Source organism: Phyllobates terribilis, unplaced genomic scaffold, assembly GCF_046119375.1.
Source record: "Phyllobates terribilis strain yellow unplaced genomic scaffold, ASM4611937v1 Scaffold_5__5_contigs__length_657084704, whole genome shotgun sequence".
Classification (NCBI taxonomy): domain Eukaryota; kingdom Metazoa; phylum Chordata; class Amphibia; order Anura; family Dendrobatidae; genus Phyllobates; species Phyllobates terribilis.
The window spans coordinates 183,411,903-183,437,678 of NW_027362765.1; the positions used below are offsets into that span (position 1 = coordinate 183,411,903).

General features: G+C 49.0%; 1 protein-coding gene across 1 annotated transcript; it reads left to right on the top strand.

Annotated features, from left to right (window-relative positions):
* Positions 1-318: 318 nt before the first annotated feature.
* On the top strand, positions 319-25,326 carry HSD17B1 (hydroxysteroid 17-beta dehydrogenase 1). The gene is made up of 6 exons (XM_073681138.1): positions 319-473; positions 1,937-2,098; positions 2,179-2,358; positions 2,443-2,536; positions 3,453-3,636; positions 25,016-25,326. The coding sequence occupies exons 1-6, from the start codon at positions 377-379 to the stop codon at positions 25,175-25,177; spliced, it is 879 nt and encodes a 292-aa protein (XP_073537239.1). The 5' UTR covers positions 319-376; the 3' UTR covers positions 25,178-25,326.
* The last annotated feature ends 450 nt before the right edge of the window (positions 25,327-25,776 follow it).

The following is a 25,776-nucleotide window of genomic DNA, read 5'->3' on the forward strand; positions in this document are numbered from 1 at the left end:
ATATATAAAAATGGTTTCAACAAAACTGAAAAAAGCTGTTGTGTTAAGGCTAAATATGGTCCCATCACGGTACCTGAATTGGGGATATTAATGGGTATTCCCATATTGGAGTCATAGCTCGTGGGCTGTCTATTCCTTCTCCAGTCCCATTAATTGCATTCAGCATGAATAACAATATATACATATATTTCTTTATGACACCTATACAGAGAAGGAGGAGGAAAAGACAATGCCAGCTGTAGTCCTTGAAGAACCAACTGTAGACATAACATTACAGATGCCAGCCCAGACACATTTCCAGTAGTTTGCTCACAGCTCAAAGTTCCCAGAGAAACCAGTATACTTTCTACGGTTGTGCCCCCAGATTACAGTTCAGATGGAGAAAAGAGTGGTTCTGATCACGGGATGCTCCTCAGGAATTGGGCTAGGCTTAGCTGTACTCCTGGCTTCTGATTCTGGACAAAGATTTAAAGGTAAGTTATATATTTTTTTGTGTTAAGAGTACAGTTTAGGGTAGTTATATATGGGCGCCTGCATCATTGCAGCAATATGACCTAAGAGTAGTGATCCCAATAGCCAAATCCCTATTGTGGGCTGATCTTGTGTAACTGACTCAATGTAAGGCTTATCTACATTTATCAGTGATGAAAAGTCTGGTTACATTGATCAGCACAATGTTGGGAGATACTCTCCGATGGTGACTTTCCAACCTTCCAAGTATGTATTTGGTGACTTTAAACATCCTAATAATTTTAGAGAAAAGGTCCCCATATACAGCAGAGAAAACTAGGCTGAAATGGACAATTTCAACCATAACAAATGATTGTTGGCTGCCTTGGCCAAATGAACAGACTGAATGTTCTTTATAGTTTGTTATTTTATCTGTGGTTCAAAAGTACTGGCATTATCATCGGCCAAAAAAATGCAACAACGCAGTCTGAACGACCATTCGTTGGCCCATATTTGTCTCGTGTATGGGGGCCTGAAATGTCCCATCTGCTGATGTCAAATGCCAGAGAACCTGTCCTCGACTCTATTCTATGGAAGTCTTTTTGAGAACCACATTCATTTGGCTAAAAAGACTATATTTATATGTAGGGGAGAGAGGGCCATATCTCAGGAACAAAGAGGCAAAAACAGGTATTTAAATCAGCTTAACAAATTACATATTTTTGGCAAGTGACAGGTCCTCTTTAAATCCATCAGAGCTCCTAGAACAGCTTTTTATACAGGCCGATGCAAACTGTGTGGACATAAATGATTAAGGAAACATGTAACCTGATTCATGCTATACAAACCACGGCCAGCATAATCAGAGCCTGGATGCATGATTGCTGTGATGTATATTTTACTCTGAAACACCAGAATGTTAAAAGACCATACCATAGCCCCAGACTAGCCGGTGCCAGCCCTGGTTGGATCTTCTCAGCACTGCTGCATGTGATTGACAGGTCCCTCCTTGTGCACATATAGAGAGACACTTGTCAATAACCTCCCGTGGCGCTGGAAAGAACCGATGGTGGCACCAGATTAGTCTGATGGCTATGGTCTGTGGCTAGATCTTCTATCTATATTTTCTCTGAAATGCCAGACTGTTTCAGAGAAAAATATATCAAGCTGCAATTATGCAGCCAGGCTCTGATTCATGCTGACCGCAGTTTGGATAGCATGATTCAGATCGTAGGTTCCATTTAATATGAAAATTCGGTCCCCATAGAGTTTGCATACTTTCAGCAGCACATCCCCAATTTACACAGGGTTAAGGGCTGGCGAGATGTTTTACAAGAAACAAAGATAAAGAAAGAAAAAAAAATTATGACTAAAGAAAAAATCATTGATGACCCACCATAGAACAAGTCCAAATATCCCTTTTTTATATGTTATACAATTGTAGCACATATTGCAATCTCAAGACACTGCATCTTCCTTTCATTAGTCTATGCCACCATGAGGGATCTTTCCAAGAAAGAATATCTGCTGGAGTGTGTACGTGGCTGTCATGCTGATACTTTTGAGATTCTGCAGATGGATGTTACAGACCAGCAATCTGTGTTGGCGACCATTGAGAAAATAAAAGAAGAGCGAGTGGACATCTTAGGTGGGCGACATAGTTAATTTGTTCTGTGTGCTTGTATCCAGTTTTTATATTATTTTATTCCCCTAATATTAATCTCATAGTGTGCAATGCCGGTATTGGATTGATGGGGCCTTTGGAATGTCACACGTATGACACAATGAAGAAGATATTTGATGTTAACCTATTTGGTACAATCAGCACCATCCAAGCATTTCTGCCTGGAATGAAGCAAAGGAGATCTGGACGGATCATTATTTCCAGCAGTGTGGGAGGCCTGCAAGGTAGGTGCAACACAAGCAGAGATGTTTTGAAACTGGAACATTTCACTTTGTTTTACATGAATAACAAATACTTCTGGTTTCTAGGTGTGCCATTTAATGATGTGTACTGCGCCAGTAAATTTGCCGTGGAAGGGTTCTGTGAAAGCATGGCTATTGTGTTACAGCATTTTGATATACAGTAAGTATAATGAGTATATCTATCTATATATACATATGTATATACATTATATTTATTATATGTTTTGGATGCAAACTTTGGCATGCCTCATACAAAAAAGTCAATTTTTAACATTCAAACCTGCATATGTTAACTCACTTCTTTGCACCTTTATTTTTGGATCTGTTTTATGATTTTTACATTTAGAGGCCCCTTGCCTGCCATGAATTGAACTGAAATCATCAAAAGGCTGTATGGTCATCTAAATTTGTTGCAGTAAAACCACAGAATCCTAAAATGTAGCTGTGTTAAACTGGCCTTCATCCAGTGTCAGAAGGACACGATCCAGATGCATATCTGTATTATTGTCACAAAATCTAGATTAGTGTTTAAAGAAATGGAATAGTAATCTGTGCTGCTGATAATGTAATGTCAAAAAACTCCAGAAGACAATGTGTATGAGAAACAGTGCGGTTTAAACTCAACACGTTTCAAAGTTGGACTTCATCAGGAGTTTGTCCAACTTCAAAACACGTTGAGATTAAACCGCACTGTTTCTCATCCAAATCGTCTTCTGTATCTTATTGAAAATACATTATCAGCAGCACAGATCACTATTTTCATTTCTTTAAACATTTGTCAACCTCGTTGGGTTCTTCCAACCCGATGGTGCTGCAGCAGCTGGATCCTTTTGGTTTTATACCTTCTTTGTGGGTTGCACAAACCCAAAAGTGAGCAGTTACCTTTATTTTCTATATAGTATACTTTCTGTTCATCGGATAAGACCCTATTGTGCTTGGTGTCCCCCTTCTATCTCCTTACAAAACCTATATTACCATTGGCTTCCTGATTTGCATTCAAAATAAGTTGTCTGAAACGGACCTTAGTACGTTTTTACATGTGACCCAGTTGTGTTTTCTTCCTTTTGTCTTTGAAGTGTCAGCCTCATTGAGTGTGGACCTGTCAATACTAATTTCATGAACAACCTACATATGAGTGACCTCAGCGACAGTCAAATTCAGAGTGTGGACTGCGATACCCGCTCCCTGTATGCCCAATATCTCCAACATTGCCAGACAATTTTCCAAGATGTGGCACAGGACACTGATGAAATCCTCCAGGTTAGCTTTACAACATTTTTGTGCATATACAGTCTAAAGATACAAATCCATATGCTGCCATATGTTTTGTCACCTCTAGCACTATTATATTCCATAGCACTTTACAGACATTGTCATCACTGTCCCCATTGGGGCTCACAATCTACATTCTCTATCAGTATGAGTTTAGGAGGAAAGTCACACAAACACGGGGAGAACATACAAACTCTTTGCAGATATTGTTTTTGGTGAGATTTGAACCCAGGACACCAGCGCTGGAAAGTAATTAATGACTAATGAAGCACCATGCTGCCCCAAAATAATAGTGATGCGCCCCCTGGGCTGTGGGGTACTCGGTGTCGGGCCGGTCGGTGCAGGGGATGTCACAGTGGCAATGGCCCGATCCATGACCCAGGGCGCTCAATAAAAGGGGATTATAGTTTTTAGAGTTTAATGCTCGTGACGCCACCTGTGGTATGCGACTATATGGAGCCGCCGCTGCAGTGCAGATTCCCTGGAGCTGATGGTGACGCTGCAGAGTTGGTTCAGCTCTCCACAGGTAGAGCTAAGCTTCAGGGCAGGAAATGGTGATGTTATAGATGTTGCTGTGCAGTGTAGTGCAGGGGCTGGCGCAGATGATAACCAGTCCACAACTTAATGGCGGTTTCCTCTTATCTTTACTTGCGGTGGTTAGGCAGACCGGGGAACGGGTACTAGCTTGTAGTGGAGGTCCGGGCGGCCTGGAAGCAAGTTGAGTATCCACCTCGCCAGGTGAAGTTGGAGGCCTTCCCTTTGCGCTAATCTCTTTCGCCCTGCCGCTTATAGCTGTGCTGTGGCCCTCGTCCCTGAGTAAAACGTCTTTGTGCTCACCCGTATGGCAGGCAGCTCGGGCCTTCCTGGAGTGTCGCTCCCACGTGGCGGTGCTGGGCCCTATGTACTGCTGAGCCTCTGGGCGTCTGATGGGGTGAGGAGACCTGCAGTCTCCTGGCCTCCGGTTTCTGCTGCTGGGCCTTCAGTGCCCCACAACCTCGGACTCCGGTGTCCGGTTCTTCTACGCTCCTCTCTGGGGTGAGCTGCCTTACAGCTCCACTCCCCAGGTCTTTCCTCTTCGCTGTCCTGTCTTCCACCCCTCTCACTAACTCTAACTAACCCCGCCTCCAGATTCCAGTTGCTAAGGGGAGGAGCTCCCCTTGCTGGTCTGGAGCCAGGAAAGTGTTGCATGCTAGTATACCTGACTAGGGGACCCCAGCTTGCTTCCAGGCATGGCATCACCTCTTGTGAGGGAGGCAATGCCACTGTGGAAACCGGACCCCTGGGGTGTCACATTCCCTTCTAGTTAAATTCAGTACTCCCGGACTGAGGATACCTTTTTGAATTAACAATCAACAATAATAACAATTCATATTACAAATAGTTTACAAAGTCAAAAATTACAAAAAACCCAACCAAAAATTTATAGCAGTCACTGCGGTGCTTAGGCTTTACGCCACAATCCGGGGATTGTCTTTTTCCAGATAATTGAAATTTGGCTGGTGGGAACCGCGTCAACCCACTTTGTGTATCGCCCCTGGGCGTGGCTTCAGGGCACTCTGTAGTTGGGCCTGGTCTTCGGCCACGCCTGCGGTTAATTTTCAAGGCCACTTATTTACTATTTTCAATATTGTCCTGACCACACCTAGTCCTGTGGTCCAATTGTCCATAAGTTTAACAACTATATATATCCAAGACTATTTAATGGTTACAACTATATATAACATACACTTTAGTTCCTCCAGAGGGCAGGGAGCTGACCTTTAGTACTCCGGGTCGATCTACGTAGTACATTTGTTGTCACTGACCTACCCTGGTCCCTGGTGTGAACTACACTACGGGTAGTCTGAGGTAACACCGGTAGGCTGGGTAATCTCCTACGAATTATTTGACTCACCCTGGGTACAACAGGTTCACTGCTAGCAGAGGGTAGATTCTCCTAATCTGCTGCTGATGAAGCATCTGTCTCTGGGGCCGACTGGTCTTCCAGATGTTCTGGAGCCTCTTCAGCTTCCGGTGAGGCAGCTTGGAGAAAGGTCAGGACCGGTACCACAATTGCTCTGTTCACCTGCGTCCAAGACCGGGGAAATGCTCCATGGACTGTCTAGACCGTTTCCTCCACTTGAGGGCTGTCTTGGTCTTCTTCTTTGTGTTTCAACTGTTCAGGGCATATCTTCATGTGGTGTCTTGAGACTGCCGCTGAAGTTTCCCCTCCATCTTTACTGATGAGGCACACTTTGGTGTTATCGAAATTCGAGGGTAGGACGGTGTATGGTTCAACCTCCCACTGGTCATCTAATTTGTGGACTCGTCTTTTCCTCTTAAGTACCTGTTCTCCAGGTGATAAGGGAACTGCAGGTACGTGCTAATTGAAAGTTTTCTCCTGCTTCTGTCTCGCCTGGGACAAACTTCTCTCCACACATTCTTGCACCTTGCGGTATTGTTGCTGCCGCTCTGTATCCCAATCTGCATCTGGTGATGTTGTCTCTGGTGTTAAAACTCCCATGTCTAAGTCAATGGGTAGCTTACCAGGTCTTGCTCTCATCAGGTAAGCGGGTGTACAGTTGGATGGAGTTCACCGAGATGTGGTTATATAGGTCCACCAAATCTGGTAACTTCTCTTGCCACAGGCTATGTTCTTCAAGGGGCAACGTCTTCAACAGGTCTATTACCACCTGGTTCATCTTCTCGCACAACCCGTTGGTCTGGGGATGATACGGCGTTGTCCTTATTTTCTTGCAGCCGTACAAGTTACTGAATTCTTGGAACACTTCCGCTTCAAAGGCTGGACCTTGGTCGGTAAGCACTCGTTCAAGGTAACCGTGCGGGCGACAAAAGTGTTGTTGAAATGCTTTGGCTGCCGTCTGAGTCGTCTGATCTTTCACTGGCACTGCTACCAGGAATCGGGAGTAGTGGTCTACTATGGTGAGAGCGTAGACATAGCCTGACCGGCTTGGGGCTAGCTTCACGTGGTCCAAGGCTACCAGTTCAAGTGGTTGCTTGGTGATTATGGGCTGCAGGGGAGCCCTCTGGCTATCACGGTCTTTCCGTCTCAGGTTGCATGGACCACATTCTCGACACCATCTCTCGATTGCTTTCCTCATGCCAGCCCAGTAGAATCGCTCACGTAGCAGGGCTTCCAACTTCTTCCACCCGAAGTGCCCTGCTCCATCGTGGTACGCTTCTAAGACCAATGGTGCATCACGCCTGGGGACTACCACCTGCCAGACCAGTTTGTGTGTTCCGGAGTTGATGCTTCTCCTACACAGCTTTCCCTCATAGATGAACAGCTTGCCCTTCTCCTTCCACAACTGTTGGGTCTCCGGTGGAGCATCTGGATCAGGGTGCGAGTCAGCTTGTGTCAGCAACTCCTTGACTAGGTGGACAGCCGGGTCGCTATCCTGCGTCTCTGCCCATCCATGGTGGGGCAATGGGTTAAACGTGGCCTCTCTGTTGGTGGAGCGCTTGTTCCTCACATAGTGGGAGCACTGGGTCACCCCATGGAAAGCGGGTAGCTCTATCTCCTCCAGCTCTTCCGGGTCTTCTCCCCCATCTGGCAAGTTGGACAACCTGGACAGCGCATCAGTATTAGCATTTTATGCCCCGCCCGATACTTGATGTTAAACTCGTAGTTAGACAGTCGAGCCATCCATCGTTGTTCTAGGGCACCAAGCTTCGCAGTCTCCAGGTGCGTCAGCGGGTTGTTATCCGTGAAGACTTTAAATCTGAAGGAGGCGAGGTAGTGTTTGAAGCGCTCTGTTACAGCCCAGACTATGGCTAAAAACTCCAACTTGAAGGAACTATAGTTGTCGGGGTTCCTTTCTGCGGGCCGGAGCTTCCTGCTGGTGTAGGCAATCACTCTCTCTCTGCCTTGCTGTACCTGGGACAGCACCGCTCCCAATCCCACGTTGCTGGCATCCGTATCGAGTATAAAGGGTTGGCCATAGTCAGGGTAAGCCAGGACTTCATCTACAGTAAGAGCCATTTTCAGTCGAGTGAAAGATTCGTCTTCTGGTTTACCCCATTTGAACGGAGGTTTTCGGGCTCTTGGCCTTTTTGAACTGGCCCACTAAGAGGTCCTGCATGGGTGCCGCTATCTTGGTGAAACCCTTGATAGTGTGGGTCTTGGCCAGTCCTTGATCACAGTGACTTTTTCAGGGTCTGGTGCTACACCTTCAGAGCTTACCACATGACCTAGGTACTGCACCTTGGGCTTTAACAGGTGGCACTTGGATGGCTTTACTTTCAGGCCATAACCAGATAGGGCTTCAAACACCTCGGCCAGGTGCTCCAGGTGGTCTTAATATGTCTTTGAGTAGACGATTACGTCGTCTAGGTACAGCAGGACAGTTTCGAAGTTTTTGTGTCCTAGGCAACACTCCATTAACCGCTGGAAGGTTCCTGGGGAGTTGCAGAGCCCGAATGGCATGCAGTTGAACTCGTTGAGGCCCATTGGTGTTGTAAACACGGTCTTTTCTCTGTCCGCCTCTGCCACAGGAACCTGCCAGTACCCACTGGTGAGATCCAAAGTGGAAAAATAGTTATCTGATCTCAATACTGCTAATGATTCCTCAATTCTTGGTAATGGTTAGGCGTCCTTATGTGTAATGTGGTTAATCTGCCTGTAATCAACACACATCCTCATTGTATCATCTTTCTTTCTAACGAGAACTAATGGAGCTGCCCAGGGGCTACAACTATCTCTGATCACCCCAGCCTCCTTCATCTCCCGTAACATTCCTTTGGCACATTGATAGTGAGCTGAGGGTACAGGCCGGTACCTCTCTTTAATGGGCGGATGATCTCCTGTGGGGATATGATGTTGGACCCCTTTTACCTGCCCAAAGTCTAGTAGATGTTTGCTAAAGACCTGCTCATATTCTTGGACCACCCGATACACTCCATGCTTTTGGTGTAAAGGGGTGGAGTTAGTGCCTACTTGTAACTTCTGACACCAATCCTCCATCTGCCCCTTGGAGACATTATCCTCCGCAGATTTGGATGGAGGCAAGGGTTCCACTGTCTTTATTGCGCTGTTACTGACAGTGAATAGCTTAGCAAGGGTAGCATACCGAGGTAAATGGACCTCTTTTTCCCCACAATTCAGGATGCGCATCGGTACTCTCCCCTTGCGGACATCGACTACCCCCCTGGCTGTCAAAATGGTGGGCTTACTGTCAGAGTACACGGGTTCTACCAGGGCCTGATAATCTTGACCCCCTGAGACCTATTGCTGCCCGACACCATATTAACATTTCACTCCTAGGGGGCATTGCAATGGGGAATGGATCACTCATCCTGACACTGCCGACTTCTCCACCAAACAGCTCTACCTGTTGTCTTTTCATCAGGGCCCTGATCTCCTTCTGCAGAACTCGCTGCTGACTGGAACTGGCAGTCTCTACGACCTGTTGCAACAAAATAATAATTTCCCCAAGACAATTCTCTATCACACTGGTGCCTATAGTTATCATAGGATGACTTTCTCGGCGATCAATATCAACAATAATCATTCCTTGTGATGGCAATTCTACTCGGCCAACTTTTATGGCCACCTCTTTATACCCCACCTGAGGCAAGGGCTGACCATTGCTGGCATAGATGCTAAGTTGTTCATCTGGACGGCGGGTAATGTCTGAATCAGTCCAGTATTGTTTATAAAGGATATATGGCATCGTTGTCACCTGGGACCCAGTGTCCAGCAGTGCGTTCATCGGGATGCCATCAAGCATGACAGGTAGTACCGGTCGTCCTCCCACGTACTTGTCTCGCCAGCTTTGTGGGCCTGGTCGCCTTTTGACAGCAGCGGCAAATGGGTTGTCCGTCCTGGTAGTAGTGATCGCTGTTCCTTCCTCTGCCCCTTGAAGAACGTAGCCTGTGGCCATAATGCGCAGCTGTGTCAGGTGAGCGTTAGACAGGAGCCCCTCAATAAACTGCTCAGTTAGCAATTTGTCCTCGTCTCGCACACTGTCGGGGTCTACCTGTTTAATGGCCCGCAGCGCCTCCTGCAGGTTTAGAGCATAGTCCCATACACTGTCCTGCACCCTTTGTTTGCACCCGTAGAACTTCATCTTAATTTCTGCTGCGGTGCGGGGGTCAAAGGTATCTTTCAACTGGGCCAGTATTTCCTTAACAGTGCCTTTGTCCCTGCCCGGCCAGGACTTCACCTCTCTCTGGGCTGCACCGATTAGCTGGCCTATGAGGATGCTGACTTTTTGCTCCTCAGACAGGGGGTACACTTTAAACAAATTGAACAGTCTCTCCTCAAAGTCGCTCAGGGTGTGCGACTCCCCTGAGTACTGGGGCAACCACGCCGCCCCTGATATATATGGCATTGACAACGGCATTACAGTGGCGGCAGAATCCTCTCCCAAGTTGGGCATCTTCCTCCCCCCTAGTGAACCTCAGCCCGGTCCTGGGTTTCTGCTGACGTACCAGTATGCTGCTCTGCAGGCGGGAGGGATCGCTTACCCGGCGGTTCCGGATCGGGGCCTCTTGCTTCCACTCGGCGGACGGCAAATGACGTGATGACACAGTTCAGTAAAGTCTATGGCACACAGTACCCGGTTATACCGGGCTTCGTTAATCCTGTTTGTGACGCCAAGTTGACGCGCCCCCTGGGCTGTGGGGTACTCGGTGCCGGGCCGGTCGGTGCAGGGTATGTCACAGTGGCAGTGGCCCGGTCCGTGACCCAGGGCGGTCAATAAAAGGGGAGTTTTTATAGTTTAATGTTCGTGACTCCACCTGTGGTATGTTGATATATGGAGCCGCCGCTGCGGTGCAGATCCTCTGGAGCTGATGGTGACACAGCAGAGTTGGGACAGCTCGCCACAGGCAGAGCTTAGCTCCAGGGCAGGAAATGGTGATGTTATAGATGTTGCTGTGCAGTGTAGTGCAGGGGATGGCGCAGATAATAACCAGTCCACAACTTAATGGCGGTTTCCTCTTATCTTTACTTGCGGTGGTTAGGCGGACTGGGGCACGGGTTCTAGCTTGTAGTAGAGGTCCGGGCAGCCTGGAAGCAAGTTGGGAATCCACCTCGCCAGGTGAAGTTGGAGACCTTCCCTTTGCGCTAATCTCTTTCGCCCTGCCGCTTATAGCTGTGCTGTGGCCCTCGTCCCTGAGTAAAACGTCTTTGTGCTCACCAGTATGGCAGGCAACTCGGGCCTTCCTGGAGTGTCGCTCCCACGTGGCGGTGCTGGGCCCTATGTGCTGCTGAGGCTCCGGGTGTCTGATGGGGCCAGGAGACCTGCAGTCTCCTGGCCTCCGATTTCTGCTGCTGGGCCTTCAGTGCCCCACAACCTCGGACTTCGGTATCCGGTTCTTCTACGCTCCTCTCTGGGGTGAGCTGCCGTGCAGCTCCACTCCCCAGGTCTTTCCTCTTCGATGTCCTGTCTTCCACTCCTCTCACTAACTCTAACTAACCCCGCCTCCAGATTCCAGTTGCTAAGGGGAGGAGCCCCCCCTTGCTTGCCTGGATCCAGGAAAGTGTTGCATGCTAGTATACCTGACTAGGGGACCCCTGCTTGCTTCCAGGCATGGCATCACCTCTTGTGAGGGAGGCAATGCCACTGGGGCAACCGGACCCCTGGGGTGCCATAATAGCATATCACTAGAATGTGGCATCACTTTATAACTGGTAGTGGCCTGCCATATGGAAGCTCCTGCCACCTGGCTGTGCAGAGAACTGCAGTCAGTCCTATTTCTTTGATTTGGACCACACAGTAGGTTCTTGCAAAGTGAGTGGCTGTGTTGCCACTGCACAGAGGAAAATAGTGAAAGGGATATAGCACTTTGCCAACACTGCATTCTACCCATTTTCGGGAATGGTGGGGGTCTAAGAGGTTGGTCCTCCACTGATCATAGAATGCTGGCATATCCTAGGGTTGCCATTACTTAGAGGGGTTTTCCCACTAAATAAAGTTCATTTTAATTAGTGATGAGCGAGCACTAAAATGCTCGGGTGCTCGATACTCGGGTCGAGCAAATTGGAATACTCGGGTGCTCGACCCGAGCAACGAGCCCAATGTAAGTTTATGGGAAACTCGAGCATTTTTCAGGCGGCTCTCCCCGGTGGTCTGTAGAGGGCCTAAAAATTGCCCAAATCGATGGGAACAGTGCTCAAATGACATGGGGACAGCATGGGGAAGCATTTCTGACTCCCAGGTCACTTCTGTCAACGTTGTCCAGAGGTATTACGCCACTTTTACGAACTCACAATAAAACATACAAAAACGAAACTAAAATGGATTTTCCTGGGAAATATGTTAAGGAACATCCTTTCCAGGGTAATGACTTGTATACAAAAGCAAAATAAATAACCAAAAACAAAAATGCTCCTCCACACCTTGGGCTATGTTCACTCGTAGCGTTTTTGATGCGTTAGTTTCACTTTTGCATTGCTTTCAACCGTGACAAATGCATTCACCAGGAAATGTCATTTTAACATTTTACAACCTTATCTGGCCGTGTGGTGTGTGAGATATCATCAGACACATTGTGTTTCATTTATGAAGGAGGGACTCGGAAAGTCACAAAGCCTATTTTTATAGGGCCATCAGGCGGCCTTTAGTATTCTTAAAGGGCCAGCAGTCGGCCCTCACTATTCTTAGAGAGCCATCAGCCGGCTATGTTTTATTGTTCCCATTACTAAAGAGTGGGTCTCCTATACTGTTATTGCATATGTGGCAGGGCTGCCCAAAATTTAGACGCACCCCAATACCACTTTGAAAATTTGTATGCACCCCAATACCCCTTTGAAGAGACTTAGAGGAGGGCCTCTTGAAAACAATGTTCCCATTATTAGGAAGTAGGTCTCCCATTGTGTTTGCCTATGCAGTGAATGCAAGGGTTGCCAAAAATTTGGAGGTACTCCAATGACCCTTGGAAGAGGTCAGAGGGCCTCCTGAAAATAATGTTCCCATTATTAGGAAGTGGGTCTCCCATTGTGTTTGCCTATGCAGTGAATGCAAGGGTTGACCAAAATTTGGAGGCACTCCAATGCCCCTTGGAAGAGACGTGGAGGTCAGAGGGCCTCCTGAAAACAATGTTCCCATTATTAGGAAGTGGGCCTCCCATTGTGTTCGCCTATGCAGTGAATGCAGGGGTTGCCAAAAATTTGGAGGCACTCCCTTGCCACTTGGAAGAGACGTGGAGGAGGGCCTCCTGAAAAAAAATGTTCCCATTATTAGGAAGTGGGTCTCCCATTGTGTTTGCCTATGCAGTGAATGCAAGGGCTGCCAAACATTGGGAGGCACTCCAATGCCCCTTGGAAGAGACGTGGAGGAGGGCTTCATAAAAAAATGTTCTCATTAGAAAGGAGCGGGCCTCCTATACTTGTAATGCCCATGCACTAAGTGTATGGGCTGACAAACATTTACCCCTGGGGGGTATACATGAACATACTGTATAAAAAAATTTTTTTACGGGCATCATAAACACCCTTTAAAAAATTATGTGGGTGTTGCATCACGGACCACGGTCACCCTGGTGATATGGTGGTGGCGGATGAGGAGAAGGAGGAGGACAAGAGCAAATAGCCAAAATCAGGAAGCGTATACCCATGTGTGGGTGTGAAAAGGTGCTTGGTAATACACCTCCCAAAAAAAGACACTGGATTTGAGTTTATGTTACGCTGCTATCATTCGGTGGTGTTGAGAAGTCTGGCCCAATCCAGCCCTTGTTCATTTTTATAAGAGAGTCAGTCTGTCAGCATTTTCAGTTATAATTCCACCAGCGGCACTAAAAACCCGCACTGATAAAATGCTGGGGGCAGGGCAGGCCAGGACCTCCAAGGCATAGTGAGCCAGTTCATTCCACATATCCAGCTTGGATACCCAATAATTATAAGGCACAGAGGAATCACGGAGGACGTTGGTACGGTCGGCAAGGTACTCCCTCAGCATCTTCCAAAACTTTACACTCCTTGTGACAGTACCCCGCGCCTCAGGGCGTGTGCGATGGGAGGGGCTGAGAAAATTCTCATAGAACTTTAACATTGTTCCCCTGCCTCTGCTGGATTTAAGTTGTGTCTCTCTCGCCTGTACTCCTTGGTTGTCCAACGAACTGTGACCTCTGCCGACAGCGTTTTCAGATGGGAATTTTTTTAATAGTTCCGCAACAAGGGCCTTCTGGTACTGCCCCATTTTTGTAGACCGGTTCGCCTCAGGAATAAGAGATATAAAGTTCTCCTTGTAGCGTGGGTCTAGAAGTGTCACCAACCAGTAATGACTGTCACCCAAAATTTTGAGAACGCGAGGGTCATGGGAAAGTAGCGTAACATAAACTTAGCCATGCGTGCCAGAATGCTAACAGGCAAGACTTCCGTGTCCTCACCAAGAGGATGACTGACCATGCTCTCCTCCTCCTCCTCTTCTCTGTCATCTGGTCATCCATGCTGAACAGACGGTATGACAGCTGTGCAGGTAGTACTGTCTATAGCGCATGAAACTAGTTGCTGTTCTTCCTCCTCCTCCTCCCCTTCCTCATTGTCACCCAATCCATGTTGGGATGAGATGAGGCTGGGCTGTGTGTAATCACCCTGTATGGTTCCTTGCTCCATCTCATCGTGCTCCGCCTGCAATGCATCCTCTTTGATTGTGAGCAGAGAGCATTTCAGAAGACAGAGAAGCGGGATGGTGACGCTAATTATGGCGTCATCGCCGCTCACTATCTTGGTGGAGTCCTCAAAGTTTTGCAGGATGGTACATATGTCTGACATCCATGTCCACTCCTGAGGTCTTATGTGTGGAGTCTGAACTGAATACCGATGGCCTTGTTGATGCTGGTACTCAACAACTGCCCTCTTCTGCTCACAAATCCTTCGCAACATCTGCAGTGTAGAGTTCCAACGCGTGGGGACATCACACACCAGTCTGTGAGCCGGAAGCTGCAAACGCTGCTGAAACATGGCAAGGGCGGCGGAAACTGTAGGTGACTTTCTAAAATGGGCACACAGGCGGCGTATTTTAACAAGCAGATCTGGCAGCTCCGGGTAGGATTTGAGAAACTGCTGAACCACGAGGTTAAGCACATGGGCGAGGCATGGTACGTGTGTGAGCTCGCCTCGACTCAGAGCCGCCACCAGGTTCCGGCCATTGTCACACACGACAATGCCTGGCTGTAGGTTCAGCGGTGTGAGTCACAGATCTTCCTGCTCTTTCAGAGCTGTCCACAACTCTTCAGCATTGTGTGGTTTGTCACCTAAGCATATTAGCTTCAGCACAGCCTGTTGCCGCTTGGCCGAGGCAGCGCTGCAGAGCTTCCAGCTCGTGACTGATGTGGTCATTTCGGAGATGGAGGCTGAAGAGGAGGAGGGGGCTGAGGAGGATGAGGTGCAGGAGCTGTAGACCATGGAGGCAACCCTGATTGACCTAGGGCCCACAATCCTTGGCATCGGGAGGACGTGTTCCGTCCCAAGGTCCGACTGGGTCCCGGCTTCCACTATGTTAACACAATTTGCCATCAGCGAGATGTACCGTCCCTGTCCACAAGCACTTGTCCACGTGTCCGTGGTTAGGTGGACTTTCCCGGTAACTGCGTTGTTGAGGGCACAGCTAATGTTTTGGGACACGTGCTTGTGTAATGCGGGGACGGCACACCGGGAGAAATAGTAGCGGCTGGGGACCGAGTACCGAGGGATGGCCGCCGCCATCAGGTTGCGGAATGCTTCCGTCTCCACGAGCCTAAAAGGGTTTTAGGAGCAGTCGTGAAATGTGAAAATTTAGTAGTGTGGCCTGTGGGGCGTTGGACGCATATTTACGCTTACGTTCCAAGGACTGGGGTATGAACAACTGAACGCTACGGTGGGACAAGGACGTGGACGTGCTTTCTGATGCTGCTACTTGAGAGTGTGCAATGACAGGTGCAGGGCAGGAGGCATCTGTAACATACCTGGCGGCGTCCTTGCATGGTGGTCCATCTCCCACTGTGCAAGAGGGCGCACTTGATCTCCTGTCCAGAATGTCTCTCTGGCTTCCCTCCATGCTGTCTGTTTGTGTCTGTTTCTGCTGCTTAAGGGCGGCGCCCGATCACTTCCTGCCTTTTGTACCTGCTGTGGGTCACACCCCTTGTGCGTCCTCAGCCTATTGCTGTCTGTCACTTGGTATATAGCTCAGCAGCTCCCTTCTATCCCTGCCTGAGCATAGTGTTTCCTTCAGTGTGTTCTTGCACTCTGAAGGTGCCAGGTCCCGTCTCTTGTCTCCTGCTTTTTGTATCAGTTCCCGTGTCTGAACTGAGTCCTGTATGTCTCCTGCTTTGCGGTATCAGCTCCCGTGTCTGAACTGTGTCCTGTATGTCTCCTGCTTTGCGGTATCAGCTCCCGTGTCTGAACTGAGTCCTTTCTGTGCTCTCTTGTCTGTCCTGTCTGAACACGCTCCTAGCCTGTTCCTCTCGCCTTCTAGTGGCCGATTTCCTAGACCCGCTCCTGTGTCTGGTCTGTCCTGTCTGAACACGCTCCTTGCCTGTTCCTCTCGCCTTCTAGTGGCCGATTTCCTAGACCCGCTCCTGTGTCTGGTCTGTCCTGTCTGAACACGCTCCTTGCCTGTTCGTTCCGCCTCTCTGGGGGCCGTATTCCCAGACCCGCTCCTGTATCCCTCTGCAGTGTCGGTCTCCTCCGTACACTCAGTTCCAGTCTGAACTCTCTCCTGTCCTTTACCTGTTTTACCTCTATGTCCGTTCCCTTCCTTTTTCTGCAGAGTCTGAACTCGTACCTAACTCCTGCTTGTTGTCTCTGCAAGTACTGTGTGAGTATCTGGCTCTGTCTTTCCCTTCCTGTCTGTTCCGTGTGAACAGAGCCCTGTCCTCCCTGCTCAGCCTTGTCTGCACTCTAGCTGTGCTTGCTTGTAACCCTCTGCCTGTATTGTTCCTGAGTCCCGGTGTGTACTGGGTCCTATCCCGCCTGTGTTCCTACCTGCTAGTGCCTCCCTGTCTGCACTCTAGCTGTGCTTGCCTTTACCCCCCTGCCTGCATACCCGCCTGCCTGCATACCAGTCGTGCCTGCCTATACCCACCAGTCTGTGTGCCAGCCTACCAGCCTGTTCCTGTATTCCCCTGTGTGGGTCAACAGCCGTGTCCGGGGTCTGTCCTGGAGTAGCACCTGGTCCCTCTGCTCGGTTCCTCCTTGGTGCACTGGCGTCGTATGCCGTCGTGCGACCCTGGTCGGATCGGGTGAATACTTAGTCACGCCCCTCCAGGCATTCACTCTCCGGCACGGTCCAGTGGAATCACTACCAATCACACGCACACGCCGCTTAGCCCGGGCGTGTGCATAACAGCATGCTCAGGCCATGGTTCCCGTTGAGCCCCACGGCCTTCGCTCTTTGAGAAGTTTTTCCAGCGAATACATGCATTAAAATAAATAAATAAATTTTTTTCCCCCTTTAGCTGAGTTCCAGGCGAATTACGCACCCGTCCAGATGGATCTATCAGCTCTCGTTCCTGCGGATCCGCCACGTTACTATGGGGATCCAAGACAGTGTCGTGCATTTGTGGAGCAATGCATGCTACACTTTAAGGCCTACCCTCTCTATTTTCCTTCCGATTGGGCTAAAGTGGCCTTTATGATTGACTACCTAGCGGGTGATGCCTTGAAATGGGTCACCCCCCTATGGGAAGCATGGGATCCTGTCATCCTTGACCTGCAGGCCTTCCTGGTGGCCTTTCGTATGGTCTTCGAGGACCCTAACTCTGAAGCCCCTGCTGAAGCTTCACTTCCCAATATCCCGGAGCAGCCCCGACGGGTAATGTGTGTGGGTAGCGCAATAGTCCTCCAGCCCAATGAGACTACTGCCCACCCAGAATCCTCACAGGGTGACTACGCTTTCCGGAATACTTCTCTCAACCTCAAGAGGCAGTCCAGACGTGCTAGACTTAGAGGCAAGCCGTCACGCCAGGGTCTGTCCTCCCTGAGACCTCCTGACCCCAACCTTGAAGTCCCTACTGAAGCTTCATCTCCCTGTATCCCGGAGAAACCCCAATGGGTAATGTGCGTGGGTAGTGCACCAGTTCTCCTGGCCGAAGAGACTTCTGCCCATCCAGACTCCACACAGGAGAACTTCCTGCACCCGGCATCAGATGCTTCTTTCTCTTTAACCGGTGTGCATGTCCAAGGATGCTCCAAAGCTGTGGTTACCTCAGAGTCTGTGCACCTCTACTACCTGGCGGAGGATCCCCTGTTGCCTCCTGAACCCTCCGGGATATCACTCGATGACAAATGGAGAGAGACTTCTCTACACCCGGTACTCAATACTTTGTCCGCTTCGTCCTGTGAGCCTGACAATGGGTACCCCAAAGTGGTAGTTACCTCCGAGTCTCTACACCCCTCCGACCAGGCGGAGGATCTCCAGTTGTCTCCTGAACCCTTCGGGGTGCTACCTGGTAGCGAAAGGACAGAGACTCTCCTATACTCTGTACCTGATACCTCGCTCGCTTCGTCCAGTGAGTCCAACTTAGTGTACTCCGAAGCAGAGGTTACTCCTGAGTCTCTACACCCCTCCGACCAGGCGGAGGACCTCCAGTTGTGTTCAGAATCCTTCGGGGTGCCACCTGGTGGTGAATGGACAGAGACTTTCCTATATCCTGGATCTGATACCTCGCTTGCTTCGTCCAGTGAGTCCAACCTAGTGTACTCCGAAGCAGAGGTTACTCCTGAGTCTCTACACCCCTCCGACCAGGCGGAGGACCTCCAGTTGTGTTCAGAATCCTTCGGGGTGCCACCTGGTGGTGAATGGACAGAGACTTTCCTATATCCTGGATCTGATACCTCGCTTGCTTCGTCCAGTGAGTCCGACCTAGTGTACTCTGAAGCAGAGGTTACCCGTGAGTCTCTACACCCCTCTGACCAGGCGGAGGACCGCCAGCTGTCTCCAGAACCCTTCGGGGTGCCACCTGGTGGTGAATGGACAGAGACTTTCCTATACTCGGTACCCGATACCTCGCCTGCTTCCTCCAGTGAGTCCGACCTAGTGTACTCTGAAGCAGTTGTTTTCTCTGAGCCTCTGCACTCTTCTGACCCGGCGGAGGACCTCCAGTTGTTTCCTGAATCCTCCGGGATACCACCAGATAACAAAGAGACAGTGACTTTTCCTCATTATGTACCTGATAGCCCGTCTATTTCTTCCTGTGAGCTTGACAAGATGTACCTCGAAGCAGAGATTACCCTTAAGTCTCTGTCCCCCTCCAACCCAGTGAACGACTGGTCCTCGAATTCCCTGCGGAAGATTCTGGCAGGCCTGAAGAAGAGGGGGCGTAAGGGGGGAGGTACTGTAACATACCTGGCGGCGTCCTTGCATGGTGGTCCATCTCCCACTGTGCAAGAGGGCGCACTTGATCTCCTGTCCAGAATGTCTCTCTGGCTTCCCTCCATGCTGTCTGTTTGTGTCTGTTTCTGCTGCTTAAGGGCGGCGCCCGATCACTTCCTGCCTTTTGTACCTGCTGTGGGTCACACCCCTTGTGCGTCCTCAGCCTATTGCTGTCTGTCACTTGGTATATAGCTCAGCAGCTCCCTTCTATCCCTGCCTGAGCATAGTGTTTCCTTCAGTGTGTTCTTGCACTCTGAAGGTGCCAGGTCCCGTCTCTTGTCTCCTGCTTTTTGTATCAGTTCCCGTGTCTGAACTGAGTCCTGTATGTCTCCTGCTTTGCGGTATCAGCTCCCGTGTCTGAACTGTGTCCTGTATGTCTCCTGCTTTGCGGTATCAGCTCCCGTGTCTGAACTGAGTCCTTTCTGTGCTCTCTTGTCTGTCCTGTCTGAACACGCTCCTAGCCTGTTCCTCTCGCCTTCTAGTGGCCGATTTCCTAGACCCGCTCCTGTGTCTGGTCTGTCCTGTCTGAACACGCTCCTTGCCTGTTCCTCTCGCCTTCTAGTGGCCGATTTCCTAGACCCGCTCCTGTGTCTGGTCTGTCCTGTCTGAACACGCTCCTTGCCTGTTCGTTCCGCCTCTCTGGGGGCCGTATTCCCAGACCCGCTCCTGTATCCCTCTGCAGTGTCGGTCTCCTCCGTACACTCAGTTCCAGTCTGAACTCTCTCCTGTCCTTTACCTGTTTTACCTCTATGTCCGTTCCCTTCCTTTTTCTGCAGAGTCTGAACTCGTACCTAACTCCTGCTTGTTGTCTCTGCAAGTACTGTGTGAGTATCTGGCTCTGTCTTTCCCTTCCTGTCTTTTCCGTGTGAACAGAGCCCTGTCCTCCCTGCTCAGCCTTGTCTGCACTCTAGCTGTGCTTGCTTGTAACCCTCTGCCTGTATTGTTCCTGAGTCCCGGTGTGTACTGGGTCCTATCCCGCCTGTGTTCCTACCTGCTAGTGCCTCCCTGTCTGCACTCTAGCTGTGCTTGCCTTTACCCCCCTGCCTGCATACCCGCCTGCCTGCATACCAGTCGTGCCTGCCTATACCCACCAGTCTGTGTGCCAGCCTACCAGCCTGTTCCTGTATTCCCCTGTGTGGGTCAACAGCCGTGTCCGGGGTCTGTCCTGGAGTAGCACCTGGTCCCTCTGCTCGGTTCCTCCTTGGTGCACTGGCGTCGTATGCCGTCGTGCGACCCTGGTCGGATCGGGTGAATACTTAGTCACGCCCCTCCAGGCATTCACTCTCCGGCACGGTCCAGTGGAATCACTACCAATCACACGCACACGCCGCTTAGCCCGGGCGTGTGCATAACAGCATCTTCGCATGCACTATGGACAGAGGATTGGCTTGCATGCACAACAGCGGAAGAAGCAATGGTGCCACCCACAGATACTGTTCCTGGACCCTGGGGTTCTGCCCACAAAGTCGGGTGCTTTGCTGCCATGTGCCTGATCATGCTGGTGGTGGTCAGGCTGCTAGTTTTGCCACCCCTGCTAATGATGGCCTGGCAGGTGGTGCAAATGGCCTTTTTGGGGTTATCGGCAGAGTCTTTAAAAAGCAACCAGACTCGGGAAGACCTAACAGTTATACTGGAAACTTTCTTCGTGTTGGTGTTACGGGGAACGATTGCCTGCCTTCTGTCTGCGGCCACCACACTGCTTCTTCCTGCCTGTTGGGGTGCTCTGCCTCCCTACCCCTGTGTGTTGCTGTCCTCGCTCTGCATGTCCTCCTGCCAGGTTGGGTCAGTTACGATATCATCCACCACCTCGTCTTCCACTTCCGCACCCTGGTCCTCCTCCTGACTTTCTGGCAATTGTGTCTCATCATCGTCCACCTCTTGTGACACTTTCCCACCGCCGCCTTCATGTGATCGTGGCTGCTCAAATATTTGGGCATCGCTACATGCGATCTCCTCTTGCCCAGCTTCAAGTGGACCGGGTGAGCGGCCCGAATCTATAAATGGAAAAGTGAACAGATCTTCAGAGTGTCCAAGTGTGGGATCATTTGTCTCCGGGTACTCGGCATGATGGGAGGAAGGACGATCAGGGTGAGGAATATGCGGTCCATACTCACGGCTACTGAGACTTGACCGTGTGGAAGACAGGGTGGTGGTGGCTAAGTGACTGGAAGCATTATCCGCTATCCAACCAACAACCTTTTGACACTGCTCTGGGTTCAATAGTTGTGTGCTGCGGTCCCCTAGGAATTGGCACAGGAAGGTCAGGCGAAAAGATGTGGGTGTTGTGGCACAATTTCAGCTTGCCCACGCCTTGGCCTCGGCCTCTGCATGCACCATCACCATCACGTCCAGTTCCCCATCCCTTGCCACGCGCCTTGCCCATTTTAAATGGAGGACAATATCTCCACGCCCACTACAAATGGCTGAATTTGGAGCGAAGTTATATGTAATCCGTGTGACGGAGAAACCACAGTTTTAAATACCTGGCCTGTAGGTAACTATTTTGAACAGCAAACTGGTGCCAAAAACTTTGCTGACACACTGAAAAAAAAATTGAACGGAGGCCAAAAATGGCAGTATTTTCAGCGCAATTATATGTGATCCATGTGATGGACAAACCACAGTTTTAAATACCTGGATTTTTAGCACTGTAATATGTAAAGGACCTGGCTGTATTCTGCAGTGCCGACATGCAAATGGCTCAGAAAAACGTTGTTCTCTGGATTGCTGTTTAAACAAATAATGAGTATTAAGATCCAAAAAAAATTATTCCTGACCCCTGAGACCTGGGCCTTTGTCTAGAAATATCTAACAGCAGCAGAAGGCAGAACTGGAATGGAGCCTCTTCTGCTATATACACTGCAGTCTGCTATATACACTACCTGCCTGCCTATATACACTGCCTGCCTGATATCTCTACAGATGGATTAGTCCTCAGAAGGACTGTTTGTTGAGATGGATATGTGTAATGTACTTGTTTTCTCCCTACACTACCTAATACACAACCAAATCTCTCCCTAGCTCAGCAGCATCTCTCCCTACACTGCCTGATTACGGAGTAGACTGACGAGCATTCCTGCGTTAGGTCTGATATAGACCGATGACGCTGTGCGGCCAGCCAATCACTGTAATGCCACAACAACCATGGCTGCGGCATTACAATGAGTGTCAGGAAATCCCTGCATGTTGATTGGCGCCAAACATGCAGGGAGGGGACCCGAGCATCCACCCGATCATCTTGCAAGTACTCGGCGAGCTCCGAGCATCTCGAGTACTGAGATGCTCGGGCTTATCACTAATTTTAATCAATAGATCTTGGAATAATAATAACTTCCACAATTGGATGTGTTTAAATAAAATGTTCCTGTGCTGAGATAATCTTATAAATGTGCCCCTGCTGTATACTGTATAATGGCTGTGTCTGACTGTGCAGGAACATGGCCTGATCATACCATATCTCCTGGGCAGGGGAAGAAGCAAAAGAGAGGATACAAACATTAGAGCAAGGGGATCACAGATGATTCTTTCTGTGAGATAAAAGATTTCCCTGCCTGTTTTTAAACAATGTTTTACTTCAAAGAAAGAATCAGCTGTGATCGGTGATCCCCTACTGTAATGTCTGTATACTCTTTTGCTTCCTCCTCTGCTCAGGAGCAGTGGTATGATCAGACCATGTTCCTGCACGGTCAGACACAGCCATTACACAGGGGCACGTTGATAAGATTATCTCAGCACAGGGACGTTTTATTTAAATACATTAAATTGTGGAAGTTAATATCATTCCAAGATCTATTGATTAAAATGAACTTTTGTTTGTGGGAAAACCCCTTTAAGGTATTGTGAGCCCATTTTTAATGGGGTTTTAAATTTTTTTTAAGGGGTTGTCCCATTTGGACAATCTTTTCTTCTACATGCCTGTTTTGGCATATACTGTAGATATCATAAAGTGTTCTCCTCCACTCATGAGCAAAATTAATGTGCCTTTATATGATCATCCATTTATTTGAATGGGCACCTCATAAAGCAAACTCCAGCGGTTCTTTTAATTTTACCACTGTAGTGGTACCAATAATTGAAATTCCCTGCATCTAATATACTTACCAACTGTTGTCTTCTTTTATCGGCACCAAGCCGGTTGGTCTTCAACAGGTTATGGCCGGATTGCTCCAGTGTTTGCTGTGCGAGCCCGAAGTCACAACTCAATGTAAGTTTAGGAGAACCTCAACGAGGCCAGAATGAGGCTCTCATAGACTTACACTGAGAGCTTGTGACCACTTCTGGTTAGTCAGAAGTTGCGTTTACACGATGGCGGAATGGGACTCAAGCTGCGCCGGGAACAGTTGAAGACGGAGGCTGATAAGTATGAGGCTACAGTCAGGGAACGTAGATTAGTAGCACCACTCCAGTACTGAAATAAAAAAAACACTGGAGTGGTGCTTTAATATTATATTGCTGTTGTGGATCATTGGTGGTTAGAAAAGCCAAACTCATGGCAATCAGCTGATTACTGATTATCTCTACTCAGTTGGAGCAATATAAAATACTAGATGGTGGCCCGATTCTAACGCATCGGGTATTCTAGCATATGTCTCCCGACCCTCCTTTATAATGCTCCATGCAGGATGTCACATCCCCCCCTCCCTTATAATGCCCCATGCAGGAAGTCACATCCCCCCTATATAATACCACATGCAGGATGTCACATCCCCCGTATATAATACCCCATGCAGGATGTCACATCCCCCGTATATAATACGCCATGCATATAATACCCCATGCAGGATGTCACATCCCCCGTATATAATACCCCATGCAGGATGTCACATCCCCCCTATATAATACCCCATGAAGGAAGTCACATCCCCCCTATATAATACCCCATGCAGGATGTCACATCCCCCTATAGTGCCCCATGCAGGATGTCACATCCCCCCTATATAATACCCCATGCAGGATGTCACATCTCTCCATAGTGCCCCATGCAGGCTGTCACATCCCCCCTATATAATACCCCATGCAGGATGTCACATCCCCCGTTTATAATACCCCATGCAGGATGTCACATCCCCACTATATAATGCCCCATGCAGGAAGTCACATCCCCCCTATATAATACCCCATGCAGGATGTCACATCCCCCTATAGTGCCCCATGCAGGATGTCACATCCCCCCTATATAATACCCCATGCAGGATGTCACATCTCTCCATATTGCCCCATGCAGGCTGTCACATCTCTCCATAGTGCCCCATGCAGGATGTCACATCTCTCCATAGTGCCCCATGCAGGATGTCACATCCCCCCTATATAATACCCCATGCAGGATGTCACATCTCTCCATAGTGCCCCATGCAGGCTGTCACATCCCCCCTATATAATACCCCATGCAGGTCCCCTATGGCCCCATACAAAAAAAAATCCAATACTCACCTCACTGCTTCTCTGGACTCCAGCGTAGCCGGCATCTTCCCGCTGTGCGCTGTGACCGCTCAGGAGAGAGCGCGGTGTAAAGACGTCACTGCGCCCTCTGACCTGAGACGTCACAGTCAGAGGACGCGGAAGAGACCAGAGCTGCTGCGCAGGCACGGGGAGGCGTAAGTATGATGCTGGGTGCCGGGGTCCTGATCGAGCGGGGGGAGGGACGGGAGGAGAGGAGAGGGGAGTGGAGAGGAGGGGAAGGGAGGGGCGTCACACTTGTCCTCGGGAGATAAGCGGCCGTAGCCGCTGATCTTCCGACGATAGCCGCATGTAGGTCAGCGGCGCCTGCGGTCGGGGGACTTATGCTGTGAGCAGCCTGCTGCATCTCCCGGCTGCATCGCCGCTGACCTCCGTGCTGCACATGAGCCGCTAATGGCCGCCATGTTTTTCTGAAATACCGCGTCGCTGATTGGCCGCGGCCGGACCAATCAGCGACCCGGGATTTCCTGGACAGACAGACAGACAGACAGAAAGAAAGACAGACAGACGGGATAAGACAATTATATAGATAGATTTAATGGTTCAAACTTACGTATCTGAAGACTTGTACACTGTACTTTTTTTTAAACTGATTATATCATTATACTTTATAGGTGTTTCTGGAAGCAATTGAAGCCCCAATTCCGTCACTACGATACTTCACAACCCAGTTTTTCATGCCCCTTATTAAACTGAAGCTACAATGTGCAAGCGGATCAGAATATGTCCACGCCATGCACAAGTTTGTATTCTCGGGATCACAGCCAAAAGAGTAGTCAGTGAATCCTAAAGTGTTATCTTTATATAATCTCTATATAGACACATATACATATATACATAACTAAATATATATGTATATATATATATATATATATATTTGGGGGGGGTTCAGTAACAATGGCTGTCAGCTAAACAAGCATTCCTTTTTGTATGTTTCAAATGCCAAAAATAAATGCTAATATTGGCTGTCTGAAAATTCAATAAAATTCTAAATAAAACTTCTATATCAGTATGTGATTCAGGATGAGCGTTCTTCAGTATAATTTCTGTGTATGAACAATAAATGTAGGATCGGATCAGTGATAAAGCTGAGATCTGAGATGACTCATAGACACAATAATTAGTGACGCTACAAACTGGATGTGTAAATCATGTTTCTATCACATACAAATAAGCTTTTTACTATTCAGAGTGATATGTTCGAATCCAATTCGCCAACCTCTGCACATATTCACCAGCATAGTCATATGCAAAGACACACACAGAAGATTAATGTGACTCGCTGACTGCAGCCCTGCTGGCTCTCATAAGAATTTGACATTAGAATAGTCACCTGGTCTGCGCTCACATTATATTGAAGATATAACAGCTTCTG